This window comes from Cetorhinus maximus, chromosome 1 (assembly GCF_964194155.1).
Source record: "Cetorhinus maximus chromosome 1, sCetMax3.hap1.1, whole genome shotgun sequence".
Taxonomy (NCBI): Eukaryota; Metazoa; Chordata; class Chondrichthyes; order Lamniformes; family Cetorhinidae; genus Cetorhinus; species Cetorhinus maximus.
The window spans coordinates 202,110,185-202,123,275 of NC_135879.1; the positions used below are offsets into that span (position 1 = coordinate 202,110,185).

The 13,091-nt window shown below is 39.9% G+C and overlaps 1 protein-coding gene across 1 annotated transcript in view; it reads left to right on the forward strand.

Annotated features, from left to right (window-relative positions):
* The window catches only part of lman1 (lectin, mannose-binding, 1), a 74,042-nt gene that overhangs the window by 33,513 nt on the left and 27,438 nt on the right, over nt 1–13,091 (forward strand). The window contains exons 6-8 of the mRNA XM_078551846.1: nt 1,301–1,424; nt 1,582–1,640; nt 7,110–7,242. Of these exons, the coding sequence (XP_078407972.1) occupies nt 1,301–1,424; nt 1,582–1,640; nt 7,110–7,242 (316 nt within the window). The remainder of the gene's footprint in view (nt 1–1,300; nt 1,425–1,581; nt 1,641–7,109; nt 7,243–13,091) is intronic.

Consider the following 13,091-nt stretch of genomic DNA (forward strand, 5'->3'; position numbering starts at 1 on the left):
GATGTTATACTTCAGTTATACAGGGCATTGGTGAGACCACATCTCGAATACCGTGTGCAGTTTTGGCCTCTTTATTTAAGGAAGGATGTAAATGCATTGGAGATGGTTCAGAGGAAGTTTACTAGATTGATGCCCGGAATGAGTGGGTTGTCTAAGGATAGGCTGGACAGGCTGAGCATGTTCCTGGAGTTTAGAAGAGTGAGAGGTCACTTGATTGAAGTGTATAAGATTCTGAATGGTCTTGACAAGGTGGAGGTGGAAAGAATGTGGGCGAGTCCAGAACTAGGGGGCACTGTTTTAAAATTGGGGTTGCTGTTATAAGACAGAGATGAGGAGAATTCTTTTTGAGGGCTGTGCAACTTTCGAACTCTGCCTCAGAAGGCAGTGGAAGTGGGGCCACTGAATATTTTTAAGGCAAAGGTAAACAGAGGTTGATTCTTGTTAGGTAAGGGAATCACAGGTTTATCAGGGGCAGATGGGAATGCGGAATTTGAAACACAAACAGATCAGCCATGATCTTATCGAATTGCAGAGCGGGCTCGAAGGGCCAAATGGCCTACTTCTGCTCCTGTTTTGTAGAGTCTTCATGGAGCAAGTTGTCCTTGTTCTGATAACGTTGGCTATAATAAACCACTGGCATTTACTGTGAATTTTAGCATTCAAGATGCCTACCAGAGTAGTTCATTTTGTAACTTGCTATATCTCTCATCCTCGACTTTTGCCTCAAAGGTAACTCTAACCATGTATGGTTAGTGACAGCATCCACAAATAATCCACCACTGACAAAACTGCACTGGGTAAGGCAGGTACTCAGAGTCATCAGGACAGCTCCAATTTATTTTAAAAATACCAACATTTGAGCAGCCTAATTGCTGGTTGGTTTACTATTTATCTGATTAAATCATATCTATTTTTGGTTTTTTTTGAACCACTAAATAATTAGAAGATAATCTTGCTTCAGTTTGAGGTCAGCTTTCTCCTATTGAGTTTTCTGCTTTTATGCAGAAGCTTTCAATATGTGGGTCTAATTACATTTTTTTACTGTTAAATTGTATTCTGAAGACCTCTCTAAGATATAATGCTTTTCTTTTCATAGAACTCACCTGACTATGTTCCACTGACAACCAAAAAGGATCCCTTTTAAGTAGCCCTTTTATTCAGTCAGATCCATAGCATGTTTCATCAAAAATAACAGAAAAAATAGCTAGCCTGCTTAATTTAAAAAAAAAAGCGAACCTAGGCTATTATTGCACATAGTCATAAGACTCACAAAAATACATGTCCATATCTTCTGTTGTAGGTTATGCTACATAATGGCTTTACTCCGAATAATGACGATTATGAACTTTGTGCCAGAGTAGAAAATATGATGCTTCCATCTGAGGGTTATTTTGGAATCTCTGCAGCAACTGGAGGTCTTGCAGGTGGGGTGTTTTTTTAGCAAAAACATTAAGGTGTGCAAGATGTATTTTTAAGTGTTGCAGAAAAGTTTGTTTGAAACTGGAAATGGTGTGTCGCTTAGTATGAACTTCACAATTTGACTTCTGGATGATATGTTGCATTTCATTTGTTTCTTGACAGATGACCATGATGTCTTGTCTTTCCTGACATTCAGACTTTTGGAACCTGGCAGACCAGTGGTAAGATTTTTTTTTTAATTATTAATTGGAAAAGCTGCGTGATGAGCCAAAGCACAGTATGCAGCAGCATATTACCTGGCAAGTCAGAATATGGGTAAATTGTCAAGTAATAACAAAGTGAAAGAGTATGGGGAAGACGGAAGATGAATACATTTCGGCATATTACTTAGTGAGTGGGGAATCCCTTTTTTCAAATGCAAATTATTAGAATATAAACCCTCATTTGCTTGAAGCTTGCATGTATTTGGGTCATTAAAAATAGGAATTGAACATCATGAATTTCCTAAATGGGCTAACTAATTTTATTAAGATAAAAGCAAAATACTGCGGATGCTGGAAATCTAGAACAAAAACAAAAATACCTGGAAAAGCTCAGCAGGTCTGATAGCATCTGCAGAGAGGGATACAGTTGACGTTTCGAGTCCATATGACCCTTCATCAAAACTAAAAAATATAGAAATGAGATGAAATATAGATTTTTTTTTTTAGTTCCTGAGTTTTTCCAGGTATTGTTTTTGTAACTAATTTTATTGTTTAGTTCATGTACTGAAATAAACCATTAAAATAATAAATTATTCGACCTTTGGAATAACCTATGAAACCTAGTACTAACAATGGACTTTGAACCACTAATGTCATCTTAATCATCATCCTGGTTTGTTATTTTGTTTCAAATTTACTTTTACTTTCTTATTCTAATTTCCTTTTTTTCCCTGTCTCAATGCTTGTAATGACTATTTTGAAAGGTGGGGCTTACATGTTTACTGTTCGCTGAAAACCAGTGTTACAATGGAAACATAACACAGGAGAAAACTATTCAACTCTTCATGCCTGAATTTAAATTTCCGTTCTTAATAAAATGTGATCCAAATTAATTTATAATTATCCAGTACCTTTTTGAATGTTGTAATTGATTTTACATTCATCATGCTGCTGCACGGCATTATATTTTCTAGAACTAACAGAAAGTACATCATCTGATCTTCCCTTTTTGTTTCTCACACCTATCTTGAGATGATGATTCGTGTTTGTCTTAAATTTCCCCATCAATAGAAATGATTTATTACCTCTATTTCTTTGTCAAAGCCATCCTTGATCTTTAGATGGACGGAATGTAGCCCTAGTTATTATACTCTTCCTTCAAACTCCAATCCCTCATCGCGGGTGTCATTCCGCCATATTTGATTTGCAATTTTTATGGAGCATTTGTATCCCTCTATAGGGAAGAGCCCCAAAACACACACAGTATTGCAGCATGGCTTAGTCATCATTTTGAAGAGTCGTCAGCCAAAAATTTCCTGCAATAGCGATATTGGTGATGAATTGCACTGAGTGGAATGATTCTCCAGCAATCAGTTAATGCCAACGTTTATGGAAAACTGATTCCACCCTGCTATTGCCTCTTTTAATCCCATAGGTTAATAAATATTGTTTGCCCCAGTGAATCACTTGCTTCATGATGTTCTTGTAGCTACCTACCCTTAACTTGCTGCCTTTTACATGCTGATCAAGGACTGTACACCTATTTGAAACAAGACTCAGAAAATGGACTCCCCGTTTCTTTGCTGTATTTGTCGACCTGTGTATATTGTTCCTGCTTGTAGCTACTGCTATCTGGAGATATGTTCTCAAAGTATGTTATGCTCATCTTTTACCATCCTCACACATCCACTGTACCTCATCTGCAACTGCTCTGTGACAGCCATCATATAACTATGCCTAGGTCAACTTCGCTTTCTATTTCTCTCCACCTGCCATCTAGAAGAGATCTCTAGCTTTTCAGCTCTGATCATTTTCTTCACGTTGTCACTTTTTAGAGTACATTTTGCTCATGCAATTTCTAGCATACCTTCAGTCTGTATATGGAATTTTAAGCAAATGTTATACATCCTTTGAAATGTGGATTCTATGAAACGCTGTTTTTCTAGCTAATTGAAAGCACATTCTTAAGTCTTTTTGTTACTTCCAAGACTATCTTCCCCATTAGTGGTCCAAATAATCCTTGTGATTTTAGCACAGTACTTGATTCTGCAATTTAGATTACTGACATCATAAATTGATACGAAGATGGCTGGATCAGATCAAATGCTCCATGTGCTATTTGAAGTCATGATGTATTTTGTTGTGCTTTACCCTTGTGTGCTATATTTTGATGCCAAGTAGTTTGGAAGAATATGCATACGATGTGATAGTTTAACCAAACTTGTTTGCAATGTTATCATGCATTGTTTTCTGTGTGGATTTTGACCAGAACAAAGAACACTATCCCAATTTGAAACAAAAACAGAAGATGCTGGAAATTCTTAGCCGGCCTGGCAGCATCTGTGGAGAGAGAAACAGTTAGCATTTCAGGTCGATGGACCTTTTTTGCTTTTGTAGTAACCCTATTTGGTTGTGCAACCTAAACCAATGAGAAGTAAAGGCTGTGCTCCTTGAGTCCTTCTTCATTACATTTGTGTTGCATGATTGTAACAGATTTCTAGGGTCTTTAGTCCATAAATGCCAAAGACCAAAAGTTCTCAATTCTATTATTGTCCACTGAGAATTACTCGAGTAGATCCATGTGTGTAGCTTTTTTGTTAAGTAAAAGAGGCTTCTTGATGGGAATAGTTTTTTGCTTATCAGTGTAAAGAATGACAGCACTGGGGAGAGTGTTCCACCCTAACAACTCTGCCCCCCCATCCCCGTGATATAATTATCAATTGTCTGTATCAAAAGTTCAGTATTGCTCACAGTATCTACGTAGTAAGAAGCCTGTAGAGAGAAACCTAGCCCATCCCTAGAATAAATAGAGGTTGTACTTATTAAGATTGGATATTGTAAATCGTTGCATATTGTTACGATTGAGGTTTCTAAGATTGCTTCGGGACTGCCTTTAATTTAAGGCAAAATGAAGGGAGTCCTGTGACCTGTTCTGGAATCTGCCTGACAGGAAGCCTGGGTGGTTTGATTGTTGGACATTAAAGGAGGCCTAGATTGATTTCCTGGGAAGAAGGTGCAAGGTGTTTACATTTGGAGACAATGACGGCAAACAATGTGCTAACAGTAGATAGACTCCAGAATTCCAGAAAAATGTTGGATTGTAGACAGTTATGCTTTAAACTGCCCATTTACTTCCAAGACAACAGAGTCGGGGGTCACAAGGATAGCTAATCTGCATTTCTACCTGGATATAAGGCCCATGTGATTCACAATGACATGGAGATGAGCTATGAGAGGCGTAGGGTTTCTAACATATCCCTGAAAACTCTCGGACACAGTGTGCTAGGATCTGGGATAGGGAAAGCAGCTATAGTCAGCAAGATGCTGTGATTCATCATGCAAGAGTGCGGGTGGGAGCCAAAACGGGCCCTGCCGCCATTTTGAGTGGGCGGGCCACTCGACAGGAAGCGCTGTGCGGGGGGAGGGATTCCCCAACTGTCAAAGTGCGCGCGAAAGAGCGCACAGCTCCCTGAGATTAAGTGCTGTCTCAGGAAGAGCGCTGAAAGTTTTCTAAACTTAAAAAATAGAAAAATAAAAAAATTATTAACATGTCCCCCTCATGTGACAATGTCACACAAGATGAGACGTTAATAAGGATGAGGTTTCATGTTTTTTCAGAAGCCCGCTGGGGCTCCTGGCCTGCCCACCAACCTTTAATTGGCTTAATTATGCTGTCAATCGCCACAGTTGGCCATTGACAGGTCAGTGGGTTGACAGCTGATTTCGCTGTCCGCCTGCCTTCCTGAATATTTAAATGGGGCGGGATGACGTCAGGGGTTCCCCCCAACGTCATCCCGTGTCATTTCACGTCGGTAAGCAGGCCCCGCCCCCAACTCACCAACGGAAAAATTCTGGCCCATGTGAAAAAATGTACAATGACTGAATCCAAATGCATGTTAAGTGAAATTTAAAAATAGTAGTTATTTCTTTAGTGTATTTCAAATTTGTAGTGGTATAACTCTAACAAACTAAGGTGCTTATCAATTCTTAAGCCTAGAATTTTTGGTTTAAAAATAGCTTGGATAGAACCATACAAAAGTATACAAAGAGAACTTTCTGCTTTTGGCATATAATGACTAAATTCTCCTAACTAACTTTTTGAATATTGCTTCCTATACTTCAATTTTTGTATGCTGTATGTGATTTTCAACCCCAAGCAATAGAGTTAGAGTTATACCACTACAAGAGCAGGTCAGAGGCTAGGAATCGTGTGACGAGTAACTCCCCTCCTGACTCCTCAAAGCCTGTTCACCATCCCCAAGGCACATGTCAGGAATGTGATGGAATAATGCCCACTTGCTTGGATGAATGCAGCTCCTACAACACTGAAGAAGCTGGACACCAACCAGGACAAAGCATTCCACTTGATTGGCACCACATCCACAGACATTCACTCCCTCCACCACCGACACACAGTAGCAGCAGTGTGTACCATCTACAAGATGCACTGCAGGAATTCACCAAGGCTCCTTATACAGCACCTTCCAAACCCACGACCACTACCATCTAGAAGGACAAGGGCAGCAGATAAATGGGAACACCACCACCTGCAAGTTCCCCTCCAAGACACTCACCATCCTGACATGGAAATATATCGCCGTTCCTTCACTGTCACTGGGTCAAAATCTTGAAACACCCTTCCTAACAGCACTGTGGGTGTCGCTACACCACATGGACTGCAGCGGATCAAGGGCAACTAGGGATGGGCAATAAATGCTGACCCAACCAGCGAAGCCCACATCTCATGAATGAATTTTTAAAAATAGAAATTATTATGGTGTTTATTTAGCAGGTCATGTGAAACAGTGCAAAGATCATTATGCTGGAACAAAATGTCATCAATCCTACTGTTACTGCATTTCCTCATCAATTTTCTGCGAACAGGAGAGAAGTATTTAAAATGATTATAGTGTGGCAACTGATTGGGCTGTCACAGGGTTTTATGATACTAGAATTTTGACATTAAGTGTTGAATTAAAGGGATGAGCACTTACATTTAGCCATCCTAGAGTTAATGCCATGTGTCTGAGTTTAAAAGTTTTCCTCTCCATGCCTCCTCCTCTAATGTTCGCAGCTTCTTCTGAGACCTGATTTCTCTGGTACTAGCAACGCTCACCTAAGTGACCACTCCTAGTATGAATCCACAAAACTTGCCCTATTCAAGCTCATTGTACACTTTACTGCTGTCTTGGTTGAGATCAGCTGACTGAACAGAGACCATAGATTGAATTGGGGTCCTTCATTTCAGGTATAGTTTGATACAATACCACATGGTTTATTTAATTATCAACCCATAATTGAACTTAAATATTTTTGTACTTTGTGCTGGTTTTTGGCAGGCCAATGGAACTATTATTCCTTTCTACAGGTACTGTGGAGATGCAATTGGCCTAATAAGTAACTGGGCCAGCTTGATTTTTAAATTTAATGTGCTTAACCTTTTTATATTTGTTTTAAATATGAATAACTTTTTCATATCTTCTATAGGAGCCTGCCGATTCAACAATTCCCCAAGAAGAGAAAGAGAAATATCGGGAGGAGTATGAAAATTTCCAACAAGCACTTGATAAAAAGAAAGAAGAGTTCCAAAAAGATCACCCTGATGTGCAAGGAGAAACAGGTTGGGGGAAGGCTTTTAAAACATACGAACATATGAATTAGCAGGGTTAGACCACTCGACCCCTCGAGCCTGCTCCGCCATTCAATAAGATCATGGCTGATCTGAATGTAACCCCACATTCCTGCCTACCGTTGATAATGTTTCACCCCCCTTGCTAATCAAGAATCTATTTAGTTCTGTCTTAAAAACATTCAAAGACTCTACTTCCACCTCCTTTTGAGGAAGAAAGTTCCAAAGACTCTCAACCATCTGAGAGAAAACACTTCTCATATCTGTCTTAAATGGGTGACCCCTTATTTTTCAACAGTGACCCCTAGTTCTAGATTCTCCCACAAGAGGAAACATCCTTTCCACATCCACCCTGTCAAGACCCCTCAGGATCTTAAAGGTTTCAATTACGTCACCTCTTACTCTTCTAAATTCCTGTGGATACAAGCCTAACCTGTCCAGCCATTCCTCAAAGACAACCCGCCCATTCCTGGTTTTAGTCTAGTAAACCTCTAAACTGCTTCTAACGCCTTTACATCTTTCTTTAAATAAGGAGACCAGTACTGTACACGCTACTCCAGATGTGATCTCACCAATATCCAGTACAACTGAAGCATAACTTCCCTACTTTTGTAATCAGTTCCCATCACAATAAATCATAACATTCTATTAGCTATCCTAATTATTTGCTGTATCTATATACTAACCTTTTGTAATCATGCGCTAGGACACCCAGATCCCTCTGAACCATGGAGCTCTGCAATCTGTCACCATTTAGATAATAAGCTTTTTTATTCTTCCTGCCAAAATGAAAGATTTTACATTTGCCCACATTATACTCCATTTGCCAGATCTTTGCCCACTCACTTAACCTATCTGTCACTTTGTAGCCTCTTCACAGTTTACTTTCCTACCTATCTTTGTGTTGTCAGCAAATTCAGCCACCATTCAGCCAAGTCATTTATATAAATTGTAAAAAGCTGAGGCCCCAGCACTGATCAATTTGGCACACCACTCATCACATCCTGCCAACCAGAAAAAGATCCTTTTATGCCAACTCTCTGCTTCCTTTTAGTTAACCAATCTTCTGTCCATGCCAATATGCTACCCCTACACCATGAGCTTTTATTTTCTGCAATAACCTTTGATGTGGCACTTTATCAAATGCCTCCTGGAAATCTAAGTACAGTACATCCACTGGTTCCCCTTTATCCACAGCACATGTGTCTCCTTCAAAGGATTCCAATAAATTGGCTAAACATGCTTTTCCCTTTACAAAACTATGCTGACTCTGCCTGATTGCCCTGAATTTTTCTAAGTGCCCTGCTATAACACCTTTAATAATAGCTTCTAAATTTTCCCTGTGTTAGATGTTAGGCTAACTGGCCTACAGTTTCCTGCTTTCTGTCTCCCTTTTTGAATAAAGGAGTTATGTTTGCTATTTTCCAATCTAATGGCACCTTCCCCGAATCTAGGGAATATTGGAAAATTAAAACCAGTGCATCAACCATCTCACTAGCCACTTCTTTCAAGACCTTGGGGAGAAGTTCATCCAGACCTGGAGATTTGTCAGCCCGCAGCCCCAGCAACTTGCTCAATACCACTTGCCTTGTAATTGTAATTTTCCCGAGTTCCTCCCTCTCTTAACGTTTCCTGATTTACAGCTATTTCCAAGATGTTACTTCTGTCCTCTATAGTGAAGACAGAAGTAAAATACCTGTTTAAGTCATCTGCCATCTCTTTCCATGATCAATTCCCCAGATGTGCACTCCATTGGACCGTTGCTCACTTTGTTAACTCTTATTTAAATATCTATAGAAACTCTTACTATCCGTCTTTATATTACTAGCCAGCTTTCTCTCATAGTCTAATGTTTCATTTCTTATTAATCTTTTTATCATTCTTTGCTGTTCTTTATATTCTTTCCAATCTTCTGACCTGCCACCCGCCTGTGTAATTATATGTTTTTTCTCTAAGTTTCATAAGTTTGGGGGAGGCGGTGGCATAGTGTTACTGTCACTGGGCTAGTATCCTAGAGACTCAGGGTAATGGTCTGGGGATACGGGTTCGAATCCCACCATGGCAGATGGTGAAATTTGAATTCAATAAAAATCTGGAATTAAAAGTCAGATGATAACCATGAAACCATTGCTGATTGTCATAAACCCCCATCTGGTTCACTGATGTCCTTTAGGGAAGGAAATCTGTTGCCCTTACCTGGCCTAGCCTAAATGTGACTCCAGACCCACAGTAATGTGATTGACTCTTAATTGCCCTTGTTCAGAGGGCATTTGGGGATGGACAATAAATGCTGGCCTAGCCACATCCCATGAACAAATAATTTTTAAAAAGTCCATAACTTTTTTAGTTAACCACGGAGGGTACGCCCTCTCCTTGGAATTTTTCTTTCTCATTGGAATGTATATATTCTGGTAATTCTGAAATATCCCTTTAAATGTCTGCCACTGAACTTCTATCAACATATCCCTTAACCCCCATCTGCCAGTTCACTTTAGCTAGTTTTGCTTTCATGCCCTCATAATTGCCCTTATTTAGGATTAAAATACTCAGCTTGGATGCACTTGTTTCTCCCTCCAAATGAACGAAAAATTCAATCATATTATGATTGCTGCTACCTAGGGTTGCTTTCACTAAGTGGTTATCTCGTTGCTCAATACCAGGTCTAGTATAGTCTGTTCTCTGGTTGGCTGAAAAACGTGCTGTTCTAAGAAACTATCCCAAAAACATTCTATGAACTCCTCATCTATGCTAGTTTGTCCATCTGATTTTTCCAGTCTACTTGTAGATTAAAATACCCCATGATTATTGCTGTACCTTTCTGGCAAGATCCCATTATCTCTTCTTTTATACTCAGTCCTACTGTGTAGTTACAATTAGGAGGCCTGTACACCACTCCCACAAGTGACTTCATGCCTTTATCATTCCTCATCTCAACCCAAACTGCTTCTACATCCTGGTTTCCTAAACTTAGGTCACCCCTCTCTAATGTGCTAATACCATCATTAATTAACAGAGCCACCCCTTCTTTTCCTAACTTCCTGTCCTTCCTAAATGTCACATACCCTTCAATATTCGGGTCCCAATCTATGTCATCCTGTAGCCATGTCTCTGCAATGGCTATCAGATCACTCTTATTTATTTCTATTTGCCCTATTAGTTCATCTGTTATGTTTCGAATGCTACAGATACAGAGCCTTTAGTTTTGTCCTTTTATTATTGCTGTAGCGCCTAGCCTTATCTGCAGGTTTGCTCTTAGAATTGTACTCTCTGTCCCTACTTCTCACAGTCTGTTTATCATTTCCCATACATTTCTCTTTTGCCTTGTCTCTACTCTTTTGTTTACCACACCTTCCCAAACGTGATCCCTTACTATTCAGTTTAAAACCCTCTCTACTTTCCTACTTAGGCAGCTGACAAGGATACCAGCCCCAGCATGGTTCAGGTGTAGACCATCCCAATGGTACAGATCCCAATTTCCCCAATACAGGTGCCAGTGTCCCACAAACTGGGGTCCACTTCTCCCACACCAGCCTTTGAGGCACACATTCATTTCTCTAGTCTTATTTGTCCTATGCCAATTTACACATGGCTCAGGTAATGATCCAAAAATTGTTACCTTTTGAGGTTCTGCTTCTTAATTTGGTGCCTAGCTCTTCATATTGACTCCTTCCTCATCTTGTCGTTAGTACCTACATGGACCATGACCACTGGATCTTCCCCTCCACTGCAAGTTCCTCTTCGGCCCTGAGCACATGTCCCGAACCCTGGCACCGGGCAGGAAACAAAGCCGCCTGGACACTCGTGCTTTGCTACAGAGAACAGTGTCAATCCCCCTTGCCATACTGTTCCCTACTACAACTGCATTCCTTTGTGCTCCCCCCCCCGCCCCTGACTTCGATGGCTCCCTTTACCTTGGTGCCATTGTCAGTTTGCTCATCCGCTCTGCAGCCCCCACTCTCATCCAAACAAGCTGAGAGAACCTCAAACCTGTTGGACAATTGCAGAGACTCACACTCCTGCCCTCTGTGCCCCCTTACCTGCCTCACTCGCAATCACACCCTTCTGTCCCTAGCGACTGACCCTACCCTAAGTGGCGTGACTGCCTCCTGGTATAAAGCATCCAGGTAACTTTCCCTTTCCCTGATGTTTTGCAGAGTCTGCAGCTCAGCCTCCAGCTCAATGACTCTGAGCCAAAGTTCCTCAAGCTGCAAACACTTAATTGCAGACATGTTTGCCCTGGATCACAATGTCACCCAGAAGCTCCACATGCTGCAGCCTTGACACACCATCTGTCCTGCCATCCTTAATGTGTTTTAAATAATTACTTAATTATATTGATTACTTATTTAATGTTGCTTTTTTATATATTTTATTAACTTTACCACCAAATTGTGTATTATTTTAAACCTTAACAATAGAATAGAACTCACCCACTTACCACATTCTCACCAAACAGCTAGCTCCTTTCCTTATAGCCGAGCAAGGACCAATTTCTATGGGGTGAGAAAGATAGAAAAAGAAAGCGAACACCCACCCCACCGCACCGTGTCATTCCTTTCTCTGCCCCCCCCCCCCCCCATAAACTGAACTGGGGCTACAGGAACCAGATTCAACCAGTTAGCAAACTAACTACTCAGCTTCTACAGCTGAGAGTGAGTTTACCCTGTCTAAACTGCAAGAAAGAAAGAGAATTTGGCCTGCTTACACAGTACTTTCCACTTACTGCTAATTACAGACTAGGTTAGATTTTAAGAGCAAAATTTAAGAACAAAATTAACACTTAAAGCTCCCTTCTCACCAAACTCCAAGTTTGCCAGCTACACTCGGTTTGCCAAGGCTGCAAAGTCATGTTTGGTTCCATATATTAAAAACTGTTGGGTTTTGTCCCCCTGTGATTTATAGTTGTAGGAAATGTTTGGAATTTTAATGTAAATTCCTCTCTTTCCCCTAACAAGGGGAGACCAAAAAAGCTCAGTCCCCAGTCTCAGACTAATACAATAGTATGTAGAATGGTTAAATTGAAATTTCCATTAAATAATTCTTGAGCATGTGATATGTGTAATTTATATTCGTTATAAAGATTATCTGGTCCTCACTCTACATGTAAATATCAGAATATTGAATTGGGATCCATCATTTATTCCTCCAATTTGTAAGATATCTAAATTATTTGCCTTTGCACTGTCCCACGCTCTGTCAGGTTATATTGATAATATTTGAAGCTGAGTCTAATTTCAATAGTATTGCAGTACAACACTTTGAAAGTTATTAAACATCCATGATAGCACAATTAATACATCTATTATGTTAAACAGAGGATTACTTAAAGTGAAGGGAGTATTGAAAAGCTCTTTGAGCAGAGGACAGAATCAGACCCTTGCTTGACCTTGTCTTTCCCTATGTCCACATCTTCCTCATAGATCGGGAGCTTGGAAAATTTTTATATCCCCTCTAACTCAGCTCCAAAATAACACCAATTAGAATGACCCTATTGCAAAACTAGCTAAAATCTGTTAACTGTACAGACCAGGAAATTAATTTGGAAACTACTTGCTCTGTATGGTACAATTTGTCACTGAGTAAATTCACTGCCTAGGAGCAGCCCAATAAAAGGAAATTTCTAAAGGGAATCCAATTCTCACAAGGTTAGGTAATTGACAATATATTCCTATTTTGTGAATGTAGAACTTACATTACCTTGTACACTACTGGATTTAAGGTTTCTATAGAAAAAGTTCAATAAGGAGAGAGTTTTATTTTTTAAACTTATGATTTAAGTGCCTATAAAAACACTTTGTTTTTCAGTTCTGAAAGTTAATTTTATTTTCTGGCGGGGAATG